The sequence below is a fragment of the Notolabrus celidotus genome, chromosome 4 (genome assembly GCF_009762535.1).
Source record: "Notolabrus celidotus isolate fNotCel1 chromosome 4, fNotCel1.pri, whole genome shotgun sequence".
Taxonomy (NCBI): Eukaryota; Metazoa; Chordata; class Actinopteri; order Labriformes; family Labridae; genus Notolabrus; species Notolabrus celidotus.
The window spans coordinates 33,614,694-33,641,278 of NC_048275.1; the positions used below are offsets into that span (position 1 = coordinate 33,614,694).

The window sequence follows — 26,585 nt, forward strand, 5'->3', positions numbered from 1 at the left end:
TATTCAGGGTTCTTGCCAAAGGACACTCTGGCATATGACTGCTGGTGCTGAGATCAAACCCTCTCTGGTGCTTTGTGAACCCATGAGGGTCGGCCACTTTGAATGCATGAAACGTATTACAATCAGTCTGTCAGTCTACATTGTACTACTACTAAAGCTGACACTGAAACAACATTTTTCACCAAAAGCTGGTGCACATATTTAACAACAGGTCTTGGTGCAATACTGAATATCCTTTGAAGTCTCTTTAAAATATTGGCTTTCTGCTCCAGTGCAAAATAAACCCCAAATAACCCATCAGTGGCATTAAATGTTATATTGTTAAGATGCCTTAAAGCAAAGAATACATAAGTAAATTTGAAAAATTTGCTGCAAACAGCACTAAGCCCTCAAACCTTTGTGTATATTTGGGATCGTAGCACCCACAGGGTGAGCAGCAGATTCATTTTCATGGCCATCAAACACTTTATGAGCTCTGTGATGAGAGCATGCATATCCAATTTTTTGGTCGGACCATATTTATAATCACTAAAAATATCAAGCAATGTTTGTCTCCTCAGGCTCTTTTTCTCTTACCAGCAGCTGGTGGTGTTATTCTGACTGTATTCTGGCTTTCATACAGACTCTGGTCTGGGTTTTTGAAACATGTGAAGTTTTAAGCTGACCAGCTGACATAGTGTCGTCTTCCATCTTCCAGTTAAAACATCTTTATTTAACGTGCAGCCATGTGTGGGACCTTGGACAAAATATTAAAATTGGATCAGCTTTAGTTGTTAGTCTTTTTTATATGTGCTGACCAAATCTGAAGTAAATTGGAGAGATAGCTGAAGTATAAGCCCTAACACTGTCTAAATCATCTGCTGACCGCCTTGTATATACATTTTTTAAAAGTGTTGGACAGAGAAACAACTAGCCGTGTAATATCTCTGTTTTGTGCATGAAAGCCCGCCTCACAACCCTGATGATGGAGACGATTTACAGTCCAGTCTTCTCTCTGTCTCACCTGAGCCACATGGATGAACTTTGTGATAACGTCTGCCCGGGTCTGCGGTGTCAGCTTGCTCAGCACCATGAGCTGGACCCACTGCGACACACCGTTGAACAGAGCAATAGAGCGCTCCAGAGTCGGGTTGTCCACCAGGCAGCCATGGATCACATAGCTCTGGTAGTCCGTGAACTGGTGGATGAAAAGGGATGAAAGATTACATACCAAACATCCGGTGTAATAATAAACTTATCTTCAAGGTCTGGTCACTCAGAGGGTTTCATCTGGATAAGAGGGATCTAGACATACTTGTTTGACTCCAGCTTTCTTCTGTCCCGGATATAAACCAGAAACTGGACAGAATGAATCTGATCCAGCTACACAGATTTAAGGGTTACCAAATCTTAATTTTGTCCGTAAGGGGCACCAAAACCAGTTTTTTCAGAACAACCCAATTTTAACATTTGGTCCTGTCTGTATGTTTGTTGCAATCAGATTACTTTTAATAACCAGGGCCCTGGGGCTTCATATGTCTTGCACATTGAGCCCCTAAAGCCAGTAGTGATACTAAACGTGACGAAAGAAAAATAAGAGTCTTTATTTCTTGTTGTACTCTGAGACCAGTGTTCTGAGGGTGATTTTATTACCTAAATTAAAAGGATTAAATAGCAATGTGCCCATGGCTTCAGTCAGAGGAGTTTATAGAGTTTCCAAAATACCAGTCTCCTTGGAGGAATTGGAAATGTGTCCTGATTGTGGTTGGTGAGAAATGAAGCCAGCTCGTCAAGCTCAAATTCTGAGTTTGAATCTTTATATCTGGTATTTTCCAACCTGGTCATGTGAGGAAACATGAGTATTTATGTGAATTATGTGGCAGCATATGTCACCACTTCACAGTTCAGGGACAAACACAGCTCATGGTTTTATCAAAACTTCAAAAACCACATGCATACAGACTCTGAGGTTGTTGTTTCTATGTTAACACCTGTTGAGTGAAAACAAATCCAGCTGGCTTCACTTCAAAGCTCTGCAGCAGATGTTCAGCTTCCCAACATTATCAACACTTTTATCAGTGTTGCTCATTTTCCCCAAATCAGCAAGTGTGTAACGAGAATTTAGGACATTGGTTGTAAAATTTCATGAAAAGAGATCCTATCTGTGTCAGTGTCACCACACCAGACTCAGTAAGGCTGGAGCAGGAAACCCCCCCGAGTGTCCCGAGTCAAACAAGGATTTGATTTATTTCTTATCAACTCAAGCTTTCAGAGGAAGAATGTGCTAATTCTTCTTTTAAATGACAGGCTGCACTGTCTCAGTTTAAAGGGGTTTCTTTCACATGTTGAAACGGGTAAAAGTCGCTTTTCACTTCAAGTCATTCAAGCGATAAAAAACAAAGATAATATTATAATATTATGAAGGGGAAACATTTTTATATGACACTTGTAAATTGAATAAAACAGAAACAATGTTAAAATGTTGGATCGCTGATTTTAAAAGCTAACATTTCTTCAAATGATATATACATCATATTCCTCTGGTTTATTTAGTAATATATGTTGGCATTTATGATGTTTCTAACATCTCATAAAATCACTGTGACTTTAGATCAAACCTATTTTTGAGACAGTCGAAGAGAAATGATTATCTGTGTGGCTGCTTTACGCTAAATACACACATCAACATGTTAACACTCTGCTTTCAGTAGGCCTCTGTTGTTTTCATGCTAACACCAATCAATCAATATTTATTCATATACCGTCAGATCACAACATCCCATACCACAAGTCTCACCTCTGCAAATGACCAATCATAGTTTAGGATTCTGGGATAGCACCTATGCACAGCTTATCACATTCCAAGGGGGCTCCATGCCATATCTTTGCCACCCTTCTGGATCCTACACCAGGAGTGTTAAAGGTGACATATCATGCAAAATCGACTTTTTAATGGTTCTCTACCTGAAATATGTGTCCCTGGCATGTCTACAAACCCCCCGAAAATGAAAAAAAACCATTCTGCCCCTGTTCTGATTTCTATACCTTTCTGTAAATGTGTGAAACGAGCCGTTTCAGACTTCCGTGTTTTTGTTACGTAACAACAATATCCGGTCTGTCACAGAGTCAGAGCTCGTAGCTTGTTCAGCCCATAGACTGTATAAAATACAAATCAACCCCTCCTCTGTTTTGCATTCAGCCTAGTTGTAGGCTGTCTTAATAAGCACAAAGGTTGATTTTACTCCCCACGTCTGCAGATTTGAAAATCTAGTGGATGATTTTTATTTTTCATGGAAAAGTGCTAGCGCTAGTTAGCATAGCTACATAGCTACATGTCGTAGCTGTGTACCAAGACACACGTCGACATACTGATAAATAAAACAACAAGAAACACTAAATCTGTGACCAATCCTTCAGAAAGGTCCTGCTGCCTTTCTGGCAGAGGTCGGTTTTACTCCACACGTCTGCAGATTTGAAGATCTAGTGGATGATTTTTATTTATCATGGATAAGTGCTAGCGCTAGTTAGCATAGCCACATAGCTACATGTTCGTAGCTGTGTACCAAGACACACGTCTACATACTGACAAATAAAACAACAAGAAACACAAAATCTGTGACCAATCCTTCAGAAAGGTCCTGCTGCAGGCGCCTCTCTGTCAGGATCAGATTCTGGATCAGATTTAGAGGGTTGAAGTAACGCGATCCATGAGCAGCGGTGTATATTCAGCCAACATGTAAACATTAGATCAACGTGCTGGAGAGCCGAGGGCACTTCCACTTCCTGAGGGGGCGTGGTCAGAGGGAAAACAGAGTGTTCTGAGCAGGGCTGACAAAGAGAGTTTTTCAGGCATGCCAAAATCTGATTTCAAAGTGTTTTTTTGAGCATAAACTTTAAAGATATGTTTTGGGGAGCTCTTAAACCAATATATTTTGATGAAAAAAGCGTGATATGTCACCTTTAAAATATCTCAGTGGTAGACGAACCAGACGAAGGAGTGATGAACCCTTGAGTCCTGTTAGCGTGGCAACATTCAAACAACTTACCGATATCCTCCGGATGGATTTGAACTCCAGGAAGGTGAGATGCTCAGCCAGTTCCATGGGCTCCAGGTGGTCAAACAGCAGTGAAGCCTTTCCTTTCTTAGCCTGCTTCTTCCGCTGGGTCAGCTTACGCATCCAGTCGTACGACGGACTGCAGGGGAACAATTTATGAAACACAGCTGCAATCAAACCAGGTTTATTTTTAAAACCATACAGGAAATGTGTAGCTAGCTTCAAGTCTTTTTCCATGTCTCACTGGTCATACTTGAGGATTTGTCATGTACATGTTATAGGATCATGGATTCTGGTTGAGCTTTAATAGTGATGACTGAATTGTTGACATATTCATATCTTACCAATACATCACCAATAATTCAGTCAATAGATCTTAATAATGTTGGTGTGATGGCTTTTTCTTACATAGTGGAGATGTCGAGGAACTTGAAATGCTCTTCACAGCCGAGCTGAGCAGCCAAGTCTCTGAACTCTTCTGTAATCCGGATCAGACCCAAATCCAGGTTGAACTCTGCAGGGAATGTGACTATCCAGTACCTGAAAAGATGGGGACATGATGAACCTGTGCCAATATGGGAAACATGAGCAGTCTACATCTTTCTGTTGTGATCGTTGTGACATGTCACTCATGTCCCTGTAGTGTGGATGTGTGGTGCAGAAAACAAAGTGTAACATGAGATGAGACAACGTTAGATTGGTCTTTGGATCGTCAGTGGCGTTTGGATTTGATGATGAAGCAGCTTACCTCATTAAATAACAAATCTTCAGCCTGGTTCTCTGAGAGTTGTCATCTTTGCAGTCACGGTACGTGGAGGTAAGTTAAGGAAATTTCAAATATGTGAAACAATACACTTCAATGTACAACAGAGAATAATTTAAGGATTATATTGTTGCTGTCTGTGGCTGACAAATCCTCATCCTCAAGTAGCCTCATTAGTTGTTGATTATAACCTTTATAGACTTAAGCACTTAGAGCATGCTTGTAAACATATGTAACACCTGAATGCATCCCTGAATGTGGCCAAAAAAGCATACAGAAAGGGTATTCATGAATCATGTAGGCTTTAAGTAGATATTTTTTGTAATGAAATAACATCAGATTACAGTTTTTCAAGTTTGATCTATCATTCTGCTCCCTCCTTTTGTCCTCTTCTCACTGTCCAAAACTGGACCAGGCGTTCTGCTCATGCTTCACAGTATGCATGCCGGGTTTTGACCAAGCGGTAACCTCCGGTCTAAAAATATGTGTCCAAGAAGAAGAAAGGAAAGTAAACAAAACAAAGCTATAGTATCGCTTGTACCTAAGGTAAACACAACCAGTCTGCCTCTTGCTTGCCAATTGTTTTGTTGTATCGTGGTAGATCAACCAAGTGAGTACAATAGTATCTGGCTGCAAGGGGGCATATTGTTACTTTCTGTAGCAGAGGTGGACATACTTTTGTAAATAAATCAATCCTGCCCGGTGCTTGTATACTGGTACAAGGACTTCACTGTGCATGTAATCGTACTGTCTGTCTCTCTGTACATGGTGGTTTTTGTGCCTACAGGTGAAGAAAGTATCATTTTTACTCATAGAGAGATGTTTTCTGAAAGCTTAACCTCAGAATCCAGCCCTTCAAAGATATTACAAACAGCCTGTTAAGTGAAGAGTGTATAGTTCAAGTACAGGCAGCTTCCCCCTTTGCTATATAGAATAGAATCAATCTTTAAGAACGATTAAGTTTTACCAATAAATAGTTTTCATCCTAATTTTGAGTAAAACTTCAATAAAGGAATGAATAAAGAAAGATCAGGCTGACAGAAGCAGCTCAATGTCACACCCTGTGTGAAAAGTTTCATACATGACTGTTCAGAGCCATTTGATTCCTCTTGGTCTGCTGAAGACAGGGCGTTGACTCCTCCATGTGCGAAGGTGTCAGTGCAGCCTGCAGCCTTGCTTTTAAACGTTCTCCTCCTCTCTAGCTCTCACTCTTATCACTCCTTTCCCCCTCTTTCTCTCTGAAGTTATATGTTATATTATGCCCATGCCCCGCTGAACCAATGCTGAAAGCAGAATGACCTCTGGCCTGTTAGAAAGCCTTGAATGTTGTGTTTCATTAATAAATCTTGTGAAAGAATCCTGGTGATAGAGTTGTCCTTGTTGGAGGAAGAAACATGAACAAGAATCACCTTTGTGACTTGTTGAATAGACCTCTGTTCAAGCCTTTTCTATGGGGCTGTGATGGGAAGGTTGTAACTGCATTGACTCTAAGTGCCCCAGTAACTGGAAAATTGTTCTGGCTTTAATGTCAAACAGCTCTGGAGGGCCTTGTTGAGATGTAACCCCACCTCAGTCCAAAGCATTAGCTTTTAACACAAAAGGTAGAGACCCTGCTTTACATCTTATTTAACCCTGCACAAACAGTTACTGTTACATGAAACATGGAGTGGAGAGACTTCAGCTGGAGGAAAGTCCAGGAAGCACTGTCAGAGATTTCCAGGATGTTAAGATGAATGATCTGATTTCCGTCAGTGCGGCAGAGCACTTACTGAGCAGCAGGACGCTTATCAATACTTCTTATTCCACTGAAACCATGGACTGCATAAAACATGGATGCAGTCTCAGAGACTTCACCATAATTTCCTTGCATCTTTCCATGTATTTCATGCATTGGAGGGACTGAGACGCAATGTAAGGATGTAAGGATGGAACTTTAGAGCTTTGGGATCCACCTATTATGAAGCCAACAGATGGTAGCCGTATTTGAAAGGCTGACTCCAACTAACCTACAGCTAATCTAAAAACCATTGAAGAGGTGGAGTCAAGGCCGCAAACCTGGCCTGCTCAGCCACACCCGAATTGTGTGTAAATCTTAACCTTAATGTAACCAAAATGAAGAGTTAGAAAAACAAGTCCCTCCCCGAAGAGTTGTCTCACAACTGAAATTGAAAGAAGTGTTTGGTCTTTTTTGTTCCAGATTTTAGAAAATGTTTAATTCTGCTGTGATAATCTTGATCGGTCTCTGATAGGCTTTTGGAGCCAGCCTCCAGTGAACACTCGAGGAACTGCAGATGTCTTCTGCTTTAGCTACAATTGTTTCTTGAGGTTGTGGTTTGACTGTAACTCAGGAAGACAAAAGACAGTCACCAAAACAAAATAAAAAGTCAAAAGGTGCCATCCTGACTTCATTCTCTGGTGGGGTATTTATGAAACAAAATCGGGGGGGGGGGGTCTGCATTTTCCCTTACGTCCTAAGAGCAAATAAAGATTAAAACCATCTGCATAAAGGGAAAAATCTGTCACATGTCTAGCTTGTAAAAAGTTCATTCAATCATTTCATGTTGTCTTGAATAAATAAAAGGTCAAACTGCCTGCCTGTAAACTGCCTGCCTGTAAACTGCTGACAAATTCATTGCATAAAACCAAAGTCTTCCACAAGTCTATAATGGAGGACTTCAAGCTTAAAGCAAGTGTGCTTTGTGTGAGAAATTAGTTTGAATCAGTTAGCAATGGCAATAAAGCTCATCTCGCTGAAGCTCCCCCAGGAACTCGTCCATACCAGAAATAAGAAGTGAGCATCAAGTTGTTTGAAGTCGGCTTTTTGAGGCAGAAAGGAAAGGACGTTATTTTATGCTGGGTACTTTAGTTTCTCTTTGTCTCGTTTCTCCAGAGCTGCCAACCCTAGCTTTAAATCGATCCCATTACTGAAATCAAAGAGTCATATTGAACTTCCTATAAGTGAGAAATGACTCATGTCCCTACACATTGTGTTATTTTTACAACATGTCTCGGTAACAATAACCCAGCAGGACTTCAGTACATTGTTAAAGCCTTGTGTTGATGTGTAGCAGCTGTAGTTCCTGTAAGCTTTCTGTCAGAGAGGATATATCATCAATAACTTTCCCGCCAGCTCTGAGGATGTAACATACCAGCGGTGCATCATCAGGAGGCTGCGAGGAAGCAGGTTGCCCTGCAGCTGCCCATTGTCATCTGTGAAGAGAAGTGAGTCAAAGTTACTGAAGTTAAGATAATCAGGTTAGAATATAACTCACACAAATTCAAATATTAGGTGGTGATAATCTGTGTTACTCTACGAGCCTACTGACAGGTACTGTGTCTGAAACTAAAGCCTGACTTCTTCATCTGCACTACAGAGCTCTGTTATTGTCCAACCAGGTGTTAATAACACCTGAACATGTCTTCTGGATCCTTACACACAACCACTTTCACTCGTTTCATCCCTAATACATCCTTGACTCACTAACGTCAAATGTGGATGAATCTACTGCTTTAAAAAGTCCCCGAAAAATGCTTAGTTTCTTTCCTTTGAGGTAAAGTTTGCTTGAAAAATTTGGAAACAGCTTATTTTCGAAATTAGTCCTTGAAAAACAACAGGCTGTGTACCGTTTAATCATATTAAACCATCCCTCTGTGATGAGTTGCTGGCGTTTAGTTCTGTACTTTGTGTTGCAATCTGGCTTTGACTTCCTGTTTTATTTAGTAGATCTTCCCTGTGTTAATGTCTTGTTTCCTTCCTGTCTGAATTAGTTACGAGTTATCCTTTAGTCTTCCTTGTTTTTTTTAAGCTATCCATGACCCGTGCTGTTTTCCTTGTGTGTGTTTTACGTTCAGTCTTTTGTGTTTCCTGTTTTATTTTGTAGTACTTGCTTCCTGTGTTTCCCTCCACCTTGATTGCATCCCATTAGTTTCACATATGACTTGAATTAGCACCTGTTGCTCATTACCTCAAGTCTCTCTCTTTTTTCAAAACCGCCTATCAACCTGCAGTACTTACTGATTTGGCCAAAATGTTGTAGGTAGTTTTTAAACATAAGTGAAATCTGATTTGGACCAGTCTCCCTGGCATACTGTTTCCCACAATGCACAGCACTAACATTCTTCCTCTTCATGTTTTTCTATTTATGGCAGGTGGCATTTACTTTTTAGGTGGACTAACACCTTCCATTGTGTTTGAGTGTGGACCACAGTTGTTACCAATGCAACAATGCTAACGGTTAACGGTCTGTTACATTTACAGTGCAGTAATGTGAAAGAAACAGGAAGTGAATAGTGTCACTTCCAGTCGTAACAGAGGCAATATCCATCGCACATGGGTATTAAACATTTTAAATGAATATGTATAATTTCCATATGACTTCTTAACTTTTAAAAAGTGGATGCAATAGAAGCGGTTGTGCTATCAGCATGGCCATTATTTACTTCCACTTTCAAAAACTGGAAATGAGGGAAGCCTGACCCAGCATGCTGCAGAACTGATCAAACAGGACAGTCATACTACATACTACCTTTAAACACAATGTGCATGCACTATGTACTGCATACTGCTTTTGTAAGTGGTATGTAGCAGGCGGTTTTGAATACAGTCTCTGTGTTTCCTCCTGTGTGTGTCGGATCATTGCATCGTGTCCTGTGTTTCCTGCGTCTATCCTGCTCCACTGCTCTTTGTGTGCTCTCTGAGGTTCACTTGTGTTTTCAGCTGGCCTTTTTTTGGATTTTGGTTTTCTTGGACTTTTAGTTGGAAGTTTTTGTTTGACCTTTTGCTCTTTTGCTTCAAAATCTTCTCATGTCTGGACGTGGATCCTCCTCTTATGTTTCTTAACCACATCTACAAATCAGAATCTCAGGTAACATTTTCTACGAAGCCACTTCTTCCTTTTTTCTACCCTCTTTAAGACTTATATCTTCACCTTTCTACAAATCTGCTTTTAAACCTGTCAAAATATTTTAAACAATTTACTTTAATAAATACATGTCATTAGATTACCATGGGTTGTGTACACCTACGTTAGATCAATGTGTCTTTACTGTACGTGCATTTGCATTTATAAGAGGGCTGGTGGGTGAAAGTGGGGTATGGTTCATCTCGAGTGGTGTCCTCAGATGTAGTACAAATGAGTCCTTCTTGGTCACAGTCTACAGTCTATGTCTGTTTTTAGGTTGATAATCAGGCTTGAATGTAGTTCAGTCACATGTGTCAATGTAGTTCAGTCACATGTGTCACGTACCAAATGCATGAATGCATTCATTTAAGAGAGCATCAAGAGACGCTGCCTTTCCTAAAGTGGATGATCCCATATTCAAGGACAGAGGTCAACACTTCCTGCTCACTGCTCCAGGCCAATCAGGGTTTCCCTGGAAGGAAAGAGAGAGAGAGAGAGAGAGAGAGAGAGAGAGAGAGAGAGAGAGAGAGAGAGAGAGAGAGAGAGAGATTTAGTGTACAGTCATAATACTGGGTCATAATGTAAGGAAGGAATACATGTGGTTTTCCAGCACTGTGATAATGTGGAGATCCTTTATATGTTATTCAGTAGCACTTACAGTTAGGCATGTTTGAGTTTGTTAAATTCCACCTCAAAGCAATGGTAATAAGTTCGAAATTTCTATTTGAAGCAGTCAGGACAGGCAGTCTTCAGCAGCTTAATTTGCATGCACAACCTTCAAAATATTCAAGGCTTGAGGGGTTAAAGCAACAGCAGAAGATATCCAGAGTGAGCCGACCATGCGACTAAACGTTTTCAAGAGTGAGTGGCAATTTAACATTTCACAGGTACAGAGCTGTTGTGACACCAGCTACACTCCTGAAGACAAGACATGGTCATAAACCAGGAGCAGAACTGAAACCACAAAAATCAACAACATTATCACATAGTAGGTTTTACGCTGGACAGACAAAACAAGTAAAACAGCATAAGTCACAGAGCTTGTGATTATTGCTGGCTGTACGGATAAAGGTAGAACAGGTCAACCTTCACCACAACAATCTGCACAAAACGGTGAAAACATAATGAGTCGATGTAAACACCGTACTTATGGACTCATTTTTCATTTAAGAAATCTGAGTACTGAGACTGAATTGTGGGCATGCCTTCATGCTTTCATACATTTATAGTATTGCATGTCCACAGCTGCGGAAAAGCGTGGACTTGGTGTGCATATTAAAACACAACATGAAAGCTGTTATGATGAAGCAAAAGGATGACATCTATTAAATCTCAACTAACAAACAACTCATAAGTCATTGTGTGGTGAGCAGTGATTGGCTCAACATGGGAGGGATTTGAACTAACATCCAAAAACTCAACTTGACAGAATAAAAAATGTTAAATTAAACTGTGAGTATGTTTAAGGGTTGCATGAAGAGGACACTTTTGTTTTTCTGTTACTGCTGTATGAAGACGGTCCCTCGTGGATACAGGCAGGTGACAATGACTGTTATTTCACCTTACAGGTTCATGAGGGTGCAGACATTTGAAAATAGGGTTGAAGTAGCGATGCAATGATAGGCAATTTCGATGGCACGGTTTGAGTCTGAGAAAAAATCTTGGTTCCATAATTATGACGTTCATTCTGTGATGTTTATAATCACATGAACTCTCTCTCTTGTAATCTGTTATTTATTGCTGGCTTTTACGACAGATATAACACAAAATATTCCCCCCCCCCCCTTTTGAACTGGTAAAGTGGAAAAAAGATCCACTGGGTGTTGCTGCTGTTTGGTGCCTTCATACAACCCTTTCAAACAGCTTGGATGCTGTGAAAAGGGTTAATAAAAACATTTTGATAGTTTGCAAATCATTTAAAGCCAAAATGTACTTGAAAAGGGTACAAAGACTGCATAGTAAATGTTGAATCTGAACATTTGTATTGTTTTATGATAAATATATGCTCGTTTCAAGTTTTAAGCTAGCAACGGGTTTCAAATAAGTTGGGACAGGGACAAAAAAAACCTGTGAAAAACACCTGGAGGAACATCTCTCAACTAATGAGGTTGATCATCAACAGGTTAGTAACATGACCGGGTATAAAAAAGAGCATAACAGAGAGGCTGAGTCTCACAGAAGTAAAGATGGAAAGAGATTCACCACCCTGTGAGAGACTGCGAGAGGAAATAATTTAACAATCAGAATAATATTCCTCAGCAAATTGCAAATCATTTGGGAATTTCATCATCTAGAGTACATAATGTCACTAATAAAGTGCCGTCCGAGGGCCTAAAGATCACAATCATCCAGTATTGATTTTTGGCCTTGTCCCTTTTGTTCAGATTCATATGAATCTTTTAATCAGACATGACTCTGTAGTTGAAATCACTGCGTAGGCTCAAACATCATTGTTTTGACAAGTCGTCACTGCATTCACAAACGCAGGTTAGAACTGTAACATGCAAAAAGAAATCTGTACAAACATGATCCAGAACATGAACATGAATAAATAAAATGTGTAGGTTATTCAGCGGAATCCAACATTCCACATACGCTTAAAAAATGATGTGTACAAAATTCTACACATTCTGGTTTAGATTATGAAATACAGTTGCGATGTTAGTAAAGGGATAAGAGATGTTTTAATTTAGTCTTTGTTTGGGGTCTGTGTCCATTGTCTTGTACTTATAATACTGAAATAAACAGATGAAAGAGATACTGACCTAGTGACTGTGTTTGACCCGTTTTTTTATTTCTCTTAGGGAAACTGCTGGTATTTTCCGATGTTTCCTGGAGTAACTGCATTTTCAGGAGATCTCACACTTGGTTTAATCCTGTGGTTTGATGAGATCCTAGGGTGCATGTAATATTTGTAGAGTCTGATTAGTGACCAACCTCTTATTGAATGCTTTTTGGAAGTGGGGACTACTTGGACTTTTAATGTGTCAATGGCTCAGTATGAAATCAGCTGCCATCACCGTGGTGAGGCAGAAAGACACCACTAGCCAAAATCCTAAATGTGGCACTTACGTCAACCTCAGCATCAGTGTGTTTCAGTGGGTTTGTGTTTGTGTGTACACTTGAATGAATGAAGGCATTATTTCTTGAGTGTAAATGGATAAGATCTTAAAAGGCACTAAGCTTAGATGTGGGGATTCCTCATGTGTCTGGTGATTCTGATAAAAAACATCACCAAAACGTTCCTATTCATAAATATCCCTAAGTACTCTCTAAACAGCCTCTGCTTCAACAATGCTTCTCACATTTGTTTATGGGATTGAAGTCGCCTAACATAACCTCTACCAGTCTAGGATACAGTGCTTCCTATCAACAAACCCAGGCACTTCACTTAGTGTTGGCTGATTATCTGCTGGTAAAAATTATCGATGCTGCATGAGGGTCTGTAGCCACTACATGCATCTTTTTGTCCTTGACCTCAGTTGTAGAGCACTCCTCAATGATGCTAAGTTATGAAAATTGTGCCTGAGGCACATCGGCTTCCTGTAGTAGTGAGGGTTAGAAATGGTGGCGCCGATTAGGCCAAGTGTTTAAGTTGCACTCTCCATGCACAGAGGCTGTAGTCTGTAAGCTGGCGGCCTGAGTTCAATTCCAACCTTGGGCCCCTTTCCAGAACGTCACTCCCCGGTCTCTCTCAAGGCTTCCTACTCTATCCACTCTCCTGTCATCTCTATATAAAGGCATAAAAGCCTAAAAATATAACGAATAAATAGAAAAAATGAATATAGATCAATAAATAGAACAAAATAAATTATCTGTATGCTTCATATATCCTTTCATTCCATAGAATTTTACAAAGAAAACATTAAATCAAAGATAGGAATTCTGTAGCATTAGCAGCAGCTCTAGACTGTCATGAGTCAATGTTTAGTTCAGTTTTTTCCTTGTGTTTCATGCCTTGGTTTCTCCCATGTTTATTCTGTATTAGTTATCCTTTGTGTCCCTTGTGTGTTTTGTGATCCATGTCTCTTTTTGTACTTTTTTGTGTTTCTCAGTCTTGTCTTGTGTTCTCTGTTTAGTAGGTCTGATCCCTGTGTTTCCAGGTTGGTTACTTTCTGCCCTTATGTGTTTCCCTCCTTTTTTAATTACCTTCATTAGTTTCACCTGTGTCCTGTGTTCACACCTGTGTTGATTACTCTGTGTATTTAGTTCCTGTTTCCCATCGTCCTGGGTTGGATCATTGTTTGTCTTTCTTGTGTTCAGTGTTCATGTCTTCCCTGTGTTCTCTCTGTGTTTCTTTTCTTGTTTTCCCTATGTTTTATTTGGATGTTAATTGGACACTTTAGTAAGTTTTGTTGGTACCTTTTGTTTATTAAAATCTTTTTTATTTTAAAGCTGCACTTGGGTCCTCCTTCAGTATTTCCCCAACGTGACATATACTTGAAAACTGTTCCTTCAAAAAAAAAAAACTACGACAACAACAAAAAAAACAAGCATGGGTTGTGTCTGCTCTGTCTGAATCTCTACTGTTGTTGTTGACAAGACAAGTCCCAACCCTTCTTAATTTTGCAGCTGACACCAATAGTATTTTTGACTCAGGACGCTGAGCACTGAAAACACTGTACTGAATGAGTTATGAGTTTAGATAATTGAAAACAGCCTTTGCACAAAACGCTGTTAGTGGACACAGTCCCTATATGTCTGGTTGCAATAACTGAAAAAAGCTGACAGCTACATGTTGTACTAAATATAGGCACAAATAAGTGTCATCCCTTTCAGGACAAGACAATCAATCAATCAATGAGTCAATCAATCAATCTTTATTCATACAGCACCAAAACCCAACAAATGTTATCTGAAGACTCAATCCGAACAGAGCAGGTCTAGACCGTACTCTATGTTCTATTATTAACAAAGACCCAACATCAAGACAGGATAAGATCCAGTCCCATCTTACAGACAGGACTCAGTCTGATCTCATCTTAATCCACCATGAGCAAAGCATTTTGCAGCATTTAGCAAGTTACAGTGGCAAGGACAAACTTCCTTTAACAGGCAGAAACCTCCAGCAGGATCAGACTCATGTTAGACACACATCTGCTGAGACCATGTTGGAGAGAGGGATAGAGGGAGATGAAGAGAGAGAGAAAGAGATGATAGTGGTGAGACGGATAGTAGAAGTTGTAGCAGCTGGAGTCCGCCACGAGATCCAGAAGAACCTACGAGTCAAGGGAGCTCAGGGACTCCAGAAAGGTCAATGGTTAGTAACTTTTATGGGATAGGACAATACCAGTGTGTCAGTTCCCCCGGCAGTCTAATTCTAGCATCCAAAAGGGCTGTTCAGCAGTGTGCAGTTTATCACTTTGGCTAACCAGCTTCCCATTAATTTAGGGGTAACTAGTACTTAGGTACTCATTAATTACCCAGTAACTATACATAATGTGTGCACCTTATTGTCAAGTGACACCAAACAGAGCTTTATTGGGTCAGTTATTTTGAAAGGTCTTGTGTAACTCATAACCTTTAACACATAGGGGAATGTATTACCTCTGTATATCTGCTGCTCAATTACAGCATTCAACAGTGTAGATCAGCCGAGGACATCCCTGCCTTCTCACAATTTGGCATCCAGTTATGAGTTTAGTGTACCAAATACTGTAAACAGTTACCATCATAGAGCGCAATCTAACTCGCTGGAGGCAAATCCATCATAACAGTAAATCTGTTCACTATATTGCTCACTGGAGTCCAACCATAAGACACAAAGAGAGCTTATAAAAAAACACAAATCTATGAGTCTTAACACAAGGGTGCAGCAGGAGGATTCTGCAGAAAACACAAAATAAAGAATGCAGTTATGTTGAGCCTGATCACACCCTGGTTCATGAAATAACCACGAAATATCCATTATGACAGATGGAACATAGGAGATAGTTTTTCTTTCTCAAACATGGTTTCTGCAGCAAATAGTTCCTGTCATGCTGATTTATGTGCAAATGTTCACTTTTATGAGAAGTTGAGTTTTCATTAGTTATTTGATGTGAAAAGAGGAGAGGTGATGTCACACATGCAGCTCCTGCAGCTTAATTCATTGAATCAGTCCAAGGGATCTTAGCGTTTTAGCAATTAGTTAAATTGTTGTTTCGGTAAAGCCTTCCAATCTTCGAATCTTCAACTATGAAGCCAATGTCAAAGTGTTAAAAACTGGAGTTCATCGAGCGTCAGCTTGAGGCTGGTATGCACAAGTGCCAGAAACCACATACATGGTTTTGGTAAGAGGAAAAGGTGACATCAGTCCCGCCGCTCTACAAGCCAGATCGCTTCTGTGCTTCTGTGCTTCTGTCCTTCGCTCCATCAGCACAATTAGTTGTTTTGGATTCACTGTTTCAAAAGTAGAAGAGATGGAAGCACGACACCCGTATTCATATAGTCAATAAGTTCACATGACTATCCTAATTTACGTTTGTTTGTGATCAGTTTAAAAACTTGTTTAAAGTTATACTAAGGAAGTCAGGTGATGTAGTGTAAAAGGGTAAATTCCTCATTGTTTGTTCTTACAGAGCCAGGACTATCAATCAATCTCAATCAACCTTTATTTTTATAAAGCGCCAAATCACAACAAATTACATCTCAAGACAATTTACAAACAGAGCAGGTCCAAACTGTACTCTACTGTATGTCTGAGCAGGCTAATCTCATCTCAATCCACCATGAGCAGAGCACTTTGTAGCATTTAGCAAGTTACAGTGGCAAGGACAAACTTCCTTTAACAGGCAGAAACCTCCAGCAGGACCAGACTCATGTTAGACACACATCTGCTGAGACCGTGTTGGAGAGAGGGATAGAGGGAGATGAAGAGAGAGAGATGATAATGGTGAGACGGATAGAAGTAGTTTTACTACTCGGTAAGGTTTAGAAGGTTAACGGTTGTATCATAGGCATGGATGCCCATTGATTGCCGTCACCATAATGGAAAAGCTGACTCAACCTAAGTTTTGGTTAACCCAGCAAGAGGCAGATTATAGGTGGGACGTCAGCCTCACAGCTAAAAGCGACTATGACATTTCAGTCAGCAACGCCCCTAATTATACAAAACTCTTAACCTTAATATCTTTGAAACAAATAAGTTAAAAAACAAGATTTGAAAGAATTGAGAAGTTGGGCTACTCAGACTGAAACCGTTTTTGCACCGAGCTGCAATCACTTTCAATTCTGCTGTAAAAGTGGAAACACTAACATGGATGTTACTGGAGATCCCTGAACTTTAGGAGTCAGTCTCAAATGGACCCTCAAGGAACTGCAGTTTGTAGCACTCTAACATTGGCTTCATACTCAGATATCAGAGGCTGCAGATGTGATGAGATGAGAGGCCTCTTCAATAAAAGGGAAACAGCTTTTTAGCAGATAAATCTGGAGGCAGCAGGGCAAATAATTTGTGCTGCCTGCCACATAAAGACTTTTGTGTTGCACGAAACAAAGTAAACCCCCAGGTGAATTAGTTTGATAAAAATGTTAAAGTTATTATCTTTCCATGAATACGATAAAAAGCATGATGTTTTAGCTTTATCACAAACCTCTGTGTGACTGAGTTGTAAGACTATGATGAGAATAACATTAAGCTAAAGGCCATGAAGCAGAGCAGGTATAGGCGGTTTGGCAGCAGCATAGCAAATATGGTCTTATAATGTAAAGTAACTAACTGTTTTTATTTCTCTCTAGATCAAATGTAGTCTTAATGATGACTGGCCTTGCACAGCGCTCATGGAGAAGAATTCTGAAAATGTTTTTGTTGTTCATCATTTGGCCCTGATATCTGCTAAGACATCCATTAAGTTCTCCAGCTTGATGCAGTGTGCTCCTGTTTTCCTTTTCTTTGTAACATTTAACCCTTTGTGTGTGCTTCAGGGAATAAGACAATGTCCTCTTGGCTCATTTTTACAGGTTTAGCCGGCAAAAAGCAACGTAATAATTCCCTGAACCTGGCCCTCAAAACAAACTTAAATTAATGTTAATGTTATTTTATTACTTATAAAAGCAAACCAGACCATCAGCATAAAGACTTTTATTTATATGATTATTTTTTAATGCCTGAAACTGCTGCTGCAGGGTCTACGTCAGACGAGGAGATTTACAGCATGCTGCAGAAACAGCCTTTGCTTATAGTTTCCACTGCAGAGATTCTCACTGAGTGATACATTTGACTGTTCAATCAAGTAGTATGAGATCATTTGTTGAAAACACCGCTTATACACGTACAGACCAAGAGAAAAGAGGTACTATTCTGGAAAAAGAAGTAAGTGTTGGCCTCACAGGAGCTTTAAAGGAACAGCAAGGGTCAGGGTTGTATTGTTTTCTGGCATTACCTTATTTTAAGGTGTAATAGCAGGACCAGCTGATATGTGTATTTAAGTATGACATACTTTTGGCTGCCATATTTAGAGGCATAAATATGGCTAAAAATACATGGTAATAGCACACTTTTTAGGAAGTTTAAGCACTTGTCGAAATTGTTTTTGCCAAAAAAGCATTATTAAACATCAGAATGAGATACTAGTGAGGAGAGTAGGTAATTTCTCAGACACAGTTCCTCACTGGTGTCAGCTAAAAACACCAAAATTTACAGAAAGAATGTTAGAACCAAGCAGCAATCTTTGTTTTTGGATGATGAAGCCAATGCAGAAGTGCAAAAACTTGAAATCTTCTAATGTCCACTTAAAAATTGAGCCAAGGAATCCCACAGATCTCATATGAAGATGTCCTTTTGACTGCAGAAATAAACATCTTACAGCCTGGCTCAAACACTGTCTAGTCTAATATTACACACTCTGTACAGGGGGGGGGGGGGTTATAACACATCCATTACGATAATCCAAAGGTTTGAGTCAAACACAAACTGAAAAGTTGACTGACAGGTGTGCGTGTTGCAGCTGTTTTCCAGGAGGCTAAAAACCTGCCTGAGCTCCACCTCTTTGCCTGTCCAGGGGCCCAAAAGTTAGTCAGCATTTCCTGTATGATGCCCATCATCATCTGGCTACAAATGTCTCCTCTGAATCCAAAGGGAGACGTGACAGAGACTACCTCCATGTCTTATACAGTCTGTAGACATAAAGAAGAAGCAAGTGTTCTCAACCACACCTAAGCTACGAACCAAACAAGCCCCCCTCATTTTTTATTATATTTAGTGAGGCCATAATCTGCACAGGACCCCAGGACATCTGTTACCAGCAAACAATACAGCTGATGTGATCTCTTTTACCTTGTGCCTCAGGTGATGTTTGATTGGGACTGCTCATGAACTGGAGAATCATATTACTGGATCCTCTTCCTAACTCAATTAAACTTCTGGCTTTAATCCTGCCCTCTTTTTATATCTCTCAGTTGCTAGAAGTGAAATGGTCCTCTTCTCTCGTTATGAACCTCTCTCTGCTCCCCGTTTAAATAATTTTGAAAGATCCAAAAGCACTACAAAATACTTTCCCTCTCTGTAAAAACAAACACCATTCACTTCAATGTCCCCAACTCCCTAACGCACATACGTTCTGAGGGTCAGCTCAAGGCAGAGGCGATACAGGCAGTCACCCCTGCCTGTTTGGATGTGGCCTCATCTCTGATGTTAAATGGGAGCCTTTACTTTCAGATTGTCGACTCCCCTCCCATCTCTTCCCATGCAGCACGAAGAGATATGTGTTCAAGTCCCAGCTGAGAAACCAGAACATTGTCTGGTAATGTTTGAACGGTCTCAGCAGATGTGTGTCTAACATGAGTCTGGTCCTGCTGGAGGTTTCTGCCTGTTAAAGGAAGTTTGTCCTTGCCACTGTAACTTGCTAAATTCTGCAAAGTGCTCTGCTCATGGTGGATTAAGATGAGATCAGACTGAGTCCTGTCTGTAAGAGGGGACTGGATCTTATCCTGTCTTGATGTTGGGTCCTCAGAGAATCTTCAGATAACATTTGTTGGGATTCGGCGCAATATAAATAAAGATTAATTGATTGATTGAACAGAGATGGCAGGGTGAGAAATGAGCCTCTGTATGAACTTCAGTGTTTTTGATTCTGATGCAGATGTTGTACCTCTCATGACGGAGGTATGACAGGGGGGGGCGCAGCACGGCTTAATAAAAATAATACACCCAATTCTGCATTGCTAACTCAGTCAACTATGTGTATGTGTGATAGAAGTGAAGTGGTAGTTAAATATAGTAGCGTAGCAGAGTAATATGTGATAGACAAAATGTAGATGTGATTCATGATAAGACGTAAAGTACATTTCTCCTCATGAACGTTCATGCATTGAATCAGCTGGCCAACACTGACGTGATATAGACGGACGGACAACAATAAGTATACAATGGAGAGAGAAGGAAAGAGAGAGGAAAGTGTTACTGTGGAGAACAGCTGTTTGGTATCTCTCCTGTGAGGCTCTCACTCAGGACTACACCTCCCTCATTTATTTATTAGCGTGGGTCACCCAGAGAAGGCAGGTCTAACCTGCATCCGTTAATGCAGACTGTTAATGCATCAATGGTAGACCTGATTGCATGTCCGGCACTAAGACGTTTTTATTGCCTAGCCTTGAAATATGCTTTACCTCCAGTCAGATGTCTCCTGGTGCACCATTTCCATCCTCTGAAAGCCGAGGACAAGCAGGCACAAAATCTGAGCTGAGGACACATTACATCCTGCAATTTAACGTCATAGATTCATACTTTAATGCTACAATAACAACACGTAAGACTCATTCCTTTAACTGAAGTGTTTCTCTAATATTACTCCTGTTACTCTTGTTTTAATGACCCTACACTGGTTGCCCATTGCTTTTAGAATAGATTTTAAGGTTTTACTTATCACTTTTAAAGCACTTCACGGCCTGGCTCCTGAATATATCTGTGATTTGCTGTCACCCTACCAGCCCGGGCGCAGCCTCAGATCCTCAGGCAGGAACCTCCTTAAAGTTCCTGTCACAAAGTTAAAATCTAAGGGTGAGCGAGCGTTTGCTGTGCAGGCTCCACGACTGTGGAACGACCTGCCCGAGGATCTCAGGCAAGTGCACAAACTGCTGTTAGTGGACACAGTCCCTATATGTCTGGTTGCAATAACTGAAAAAAGCTGACAGCTACATGTACTAAATATAGGCACAAATAAGTGACATCCCTTTCAGGACAAGACAATCAATTAATCAATCAATCAATCTTTATTCATACAGCACCATAACCCAACAAATATTATCTGAAGACTCAATCCAAACAGAGCAGGTCTAGACCGTACTCTATGTTCTATTATTAACAAAGACCCAACATCAAGACAGAATAAGATCCAGTCCCATCTTACAGACAGGACTCAGTCTGATCTCATCTTAATCCACCATGAGCAGAGCACTTTGCAGCATTTAGCAAGTTACAGTGGCAAGGACAAACTTCCTTTAACAGGCAGAAACCTCCAGCAGGACCAGACTCATGTTGGATACACATCTGCTGAGACCGTGTCTGAGACAGCTCTAACTATAAGCTTTATCAAAAAGGAAAGTTTTAAGCCTACTTTTAAAAGTAGAGAGGGTGTCTGCCTCCCAGACCCTGACTGGTAGATGATTCCAGGGGAGAGGAGCCTGATAACTGAAGGCTCTTCCTCCCATACTACTTTTAAATACTTAAGGTATTATGAGCAGGCCTGCATACTGGGAGTGTAGTGTTCTAGAGGGGTAATAGGGCACTATGAGCTCTTTAAGATAGGAACGTGTCTGACCATTAAGAGCTTTGTAGGTCAGAAGAAGGATTTTAAATTCTATTCCATACTTTATGTAGAATCTCATTCAAGATACAGATATAATGAACTCCTACTTCACTCGAATTGAGTTTTTATTCAGACAAAGATATAAAATGTTCATTGTTTGCTTGTGTCTGCATGCTAATGTTTGTTCCTTCATGCCTCACATCTCTATGTTTCAATCCTGTCCCTCATTCAATGAGCAGTTTATTCTGTTCAAGATCTCAGGGTCACAATGCCAAAACCCAGCCAAGTGTTTCTGGACTGGAGGGCACTCCAAGCCAAGTTGTTACTCATCTCCACACATTCACATTCATACCTCTGGAGACTTCACGTCTCGAAACCCTGCATGTGTTGGTGCGTGGGTGAAACACAGAGCCTCAGGAAGAAACCCACACAGACGGTGAAACTCCTCAAAGGAAAGCCCCAGACATAATACTCCTCCTGGTCTGCAGCATCAGCGGCTCTCTGTTCCTATCACACATCTAAAAGTTCAGAGTTTTACGAGTGAACACAAAGCTGGCTCCTTGTTCTGCCTTGTCTTTTGAGATAATTTGTAGGTCTTGCTCTTGATACAATCTTAGTGGTACATTGTGTTTGACATTAAAAGCTCTCTGCAGTGTTATTTAGACATTGAGTGAAATCATGAATTCAGTCATATGAATGCATCTGCTATCAGTATGATTCATGCTCTGACTTTAACATAACTTACACTAATATGACGTCCATTTCCAAGAAAAACAAGAGTAAGTTCAGAGAATCTGAACAAGTCAAGCAATGAAACTTGATTCTGCTGACAGTGTGACGCAGACAACAAACAGGGTCCTCTCTCTTTGTCTCTGTGGACTCTTCTCATGCCTGATCCAGCTGAAATGAGTACATGTGAAGACTCAGGGAGACTCACTGACACATTTTTATGTTGCCTTTTTTCTCTCTTTGATTTCACAGCCCGGCTGTGCATGTTACAGTCAGCTGTGCCCCTTAGCATGCCTTGTGCTTTCCTGCCTCCACAATGGGTCACTGTGTCTCCATCTCTGCTGCATGGATACATCATTGTTGGCTTCTGCAAAGTTCAGTGACATGCTCTGCTCATAGGTGACACATACACATGCACATTCAGAGAACTATACAAATGTATGCACTTACACCCACTTTTACACACACACACACACACACACACACACACACACACACAGACACACATAGTGCACCACTTTTTAGAGTTCTGCCAGCACAAAGATCTGTCGTATGTTGTTCCCATTCAAATACTGCGACAAAGTTAGAGACACAACTGCAAAATAATGCTATCTGTGATTTTTAACACACACACACACACACACACACACACACACACACACACACACACACACACACACACACACACACACACTGCTCACTCCAACACTGACAGCCCTCAAACAGAAACAAATCCACAGCTTCATTCTCTCTTCACTCTGCAAAGTAACAACCAGACAACCTCCTGCTGTTCCAGAGACCGGCATTCATAAACACAACACAAACTACACACGAGCAGTGAAACCTTACCCCCTAAAAAGCAGCGTAGCAGCAACCATCCAGGCCAAAGATCACTCCCTCATCTGAGATAAGTCTCACTGCGGCTGGATGCTGCCGGCTGCTACTGGCTGTCAAGCAGCGAGACTCCCATGGTGGAGAGCACACTACGCTCTGACCACCTCTGCCTCCTCCTCCCCATTCTCTTGTTGGTAAACACAACAGCCCTGGGCAGCAGCAGTCCTGCCATGTGACCTTACACCCACACAAACTCTCCCTCACACACATACACACACACACACACACACACCCACACACACACACACACACACACACACACACACACACACACACACACACACACATATGCAAGTATCAGGTTAATATATTTGTAAGAGCTGATTTAACTCTTGCTGTAATCTTGACTATCACACTTACGCTTTGTTTAAGAGAATTAATATGAAGTTAATAAAGTAATCTGAGCTTCACCTATAATTTAAAGTTCTAACATGAAATGCATGAAGGCACAGGACCATGACCAGGTTTTGGTATCAAAGGTGTTCTGGTTTGTAAAACGAGGAGTATCATACACTTGCAGGCATGAATGTTTGCAGGAAAGCAGCCAGAGGAGAGAGCAAAACACAAAGTATCCCTTTTTAAAGCAGTCCAAAAACCAATCAGCTGTCCTCTAGAAACAATTCAGTTTTAATTACAGTCTATAAATAGATATCTCTATTAAAGTGCAGCTAATAATCCCCTCCTAGATACTGCTCCAAAACTCCTCTCTGGCTTCTCAAGTTGCTCTTCAGACTGTAAAAATTGGCAAACCAAATCCTGACGCAGCTCTCATCTGTTCACATGTAGAAGATGAGCTGTACCAGGAGGTAGTGAGGTGACACTTGTCTAATCTGAAGCAGGATATGTTACAAACTTAAGTGTTTATGACAAAACTTTCTCCCTAAAGTGAGCCTCTAAGAGCAGCTCCGTTTCCACACACGTGTGGAGAGAGTGCCCGCATTAACAGCGTTGAGCCGTTGACAGCCACCGCCTGACTGATGTAGCTCCTGATCATATCAAAAGAGGTGGTGTCAAAGTTATATTGAGAGACTTTATGGTAAGATATATTATTTTTATGTCATCCAGAGGTGGAATTAAAGTCATGATCAATGGAATATTAGTGCATAACATCCTTCATAAATACCGAGGCGCAGTTACCGCCAACTTTCAGCGGCATCAGCAGAATCTGGGACCTAACTCCATCCTCCAGGATGACAGCGCTCTGCCTCACGGATCCATGATCTTCAAAGAGTACCTCCAGAATTTGGGAGTGGAGAAGATATAGTGTGTGATGGAGTCGTAAATCCAGACCTCACCCATTTTGAACACTTGTGGGATCAGCTTGGGCGTGTTGTGCTCGAGTGATCAACATTACCATACTGCTTGACCTTCAACAACTCCCGGATGATCAGGCTGGTGACATGCATGAGGAGGAGGTGCCAGGTTGTTGTCGCTGCGTATGGATCTTTCACACACTACTGAGATCCCTGACAGTGTAACGTGTATTAAGTGTAAAAATGGCCTATACGTGCCATTTTTTCCTGATTACTGTGGGAGAGTGCAATATTCCAATCCACCAAGTAATTAAAAACACGAGTGAACACCACCAAGAGAATACTGCAGGGGATTTTGGCACATTTTTTGAGGAGTGTTACCAACACATTTAGCTGTGTTGCTCATTCCACAAATGCACAATCTTTACAAGTTATAACTCGTTGTAAAGGTGACTAATCATGCTTTCCAATGATATCACAACACCAATTGGTATTATTATGTTTCCAAACTTTTTTTGAGGAGTTTATGAGCAAACGGCTCTGGAGCACAGAGACACTGTCTGATATGCAGTGTCGTTTGTCATGCATTTAACCTTATATGTATGCTCTGTGGATTAGACTCTTTACTTTTGAATCGGTTCCACAGGTTTAGAGTGCAAACCAGTCTTTGACAGGAGAGACAAGACATAAAATAAACTACTTGTATCAGAACATAACCCAGAATGCTTCAATCTTAACAATATTTATTAATTAAACTCTGATATTTAGCATAATCTGCACTTCTATGACATTCTTTGAGTATTGAAGCCACTAGGTTTTATCTGAATATCCTTTGAACATAAAGCAATAAAAAGGTTACATTTTGCTTTGATATCAGCAAAGCTTTCTACAGATGATTGTAATGACAGGCCGACGCTGCACAGGTAGAGCTTCAGAGATGGATGTGATGTTCAGAGCAGACCCGACAGGTTGGAGTCGTGTGTAGTCTGCTGCTGCAGACAGATGTTACATCGACCTTGGGTTCAGACAGCTGGTGAGACAGCTTTTGCAGATGGCCTGTGTGTGCATGCGTGTGTGTGTGTTTGTATGTTTGTGTGTGCATGTGTGTGTGCTCTCCTATGTCCTGTTTCATCAGTGTGTGCATTACCTCACCCTTGTTAGTCTGTTTAATCCCAGATGCTGTACTTCATTAGCTTCTAACAAGATGCAATTGAGCTGATGATGCACATTGTTTGTGTCCACATAGTTTCCTCTTCCTCCACATGATGTCCTTGGTGTTTTGTTTTTTTTCTCTTAACATGAGACCTTTAAAAGTGTCACAACCATGTTTGTGTTGTTTTCATGCAGATATTTGACATAATGTCTTGCTGTGCAGCATTGCACCAAACCACCCATGACAACAGAGCTCTAGTTTTTTTGTTGAGTGAAACCTTTGTGTTATTTTCTTCATGTTTTTTGAAATTACCAAAAGTACCCTTTGCATCCAGCCATTGGCGTATAGGGATGAAGATTGTTTGTCCATATTGATATTTACATGTTAAATAATATATCTATCACTATTATTGATCCTCCTTAACAGTCAGACTCTGTATTGATTCCACTATCGATTGTTTTCGTTACTTGATGGATGGCTACAACGCATTTCTACAGAACTGGTGCCACTCTTTGACTGATGATGTATGATTCACCTTTACTCTACCTACTGACCTGACCTTGCACACATCATACTGTAATGGTAAATGGTAAATGGACTGTTCTTCGATGGTGCTTTTCTGATCCTGAGACCACTCAAAGTACTTTTACACATCTCGTAACTTCTCACATTTACCCACTCATACTCTGAGGATGCTGTGTAGAGAGCCCATCAGTCCTAACTCATCCCGTACGAACACATTTTGGGGTTCAGCGTCTTGCCAAAGGACACTTTGACATGATGATCACAGGAGCTGGGATTGAACCGCCAACATATTTAATTGACTCTATATTTAATTGATCCACAGCGGCTAACAAGCTGGATTTCAGCCTTGGATTATTTTTCACAAAACAAACTTTCTACAAAATTCTGGAGTAATCACCACTGTTGCTTTGAACAGAGGAGGAGGAGACTGATCCACAGCAGCAGTTGCCAGAGCATCAAACCTAATGCCTCAGAACAGAAGTCCTAAAACTGACCAGGGACCTCACCTCCACCTTCTTACGCTGGCTACGTTTTTGAAATGAACAAATCACTGCACTTAAAGGTGGAAAAAAGAAAGAAAGAAAGAAAGAAAGAAAGAAAGAAAGAA

General features: G+C 40.7%; 1 protein-coding gene across 1 annotated transcript in view; it reads right to left on the bottom strand.

Annotated features, from left to right (window-relative positions):
* The window catches only part of rasgrp3 (RAS guanyl releasing protein 3 (calcium and DAG-regulated)), a 56,706-nt gene that overhangs the window by 20,983 nt on the left and 9,138 nt on the right, over positions 1-26,585 (bottom strand). The window contains exons 2-7 of the mRNA XM_034681249.1: positions 10,044-10,170; positions 7,905-8,007; positions 4,783-4,845; positions 4,443-4,574; positions 4,026-4,173; positions 1,004-1,177 (exon numbers count right to left, since the gene is read on the bottom strand). Coding sequence (XP_034537140.1) covers positions 1,004-1,177; positions 4,026-4,173; positions 4,443-4,574; positions 4,783-4,845; positions 7,905-8,007; positions 10,044-10,113 — 690 coding nt within the window. The 5' untranslated portion in view covers positions 10,114-10,170. The remainder of the gene's footprint in view (positions 1-1,003; positions 1,178-4,025; positions 4,174-4,442; positions 4,575-4,782; positions 4,846-7,904; positions 8,008-10,043; positions 10,171-26,585) is intronic.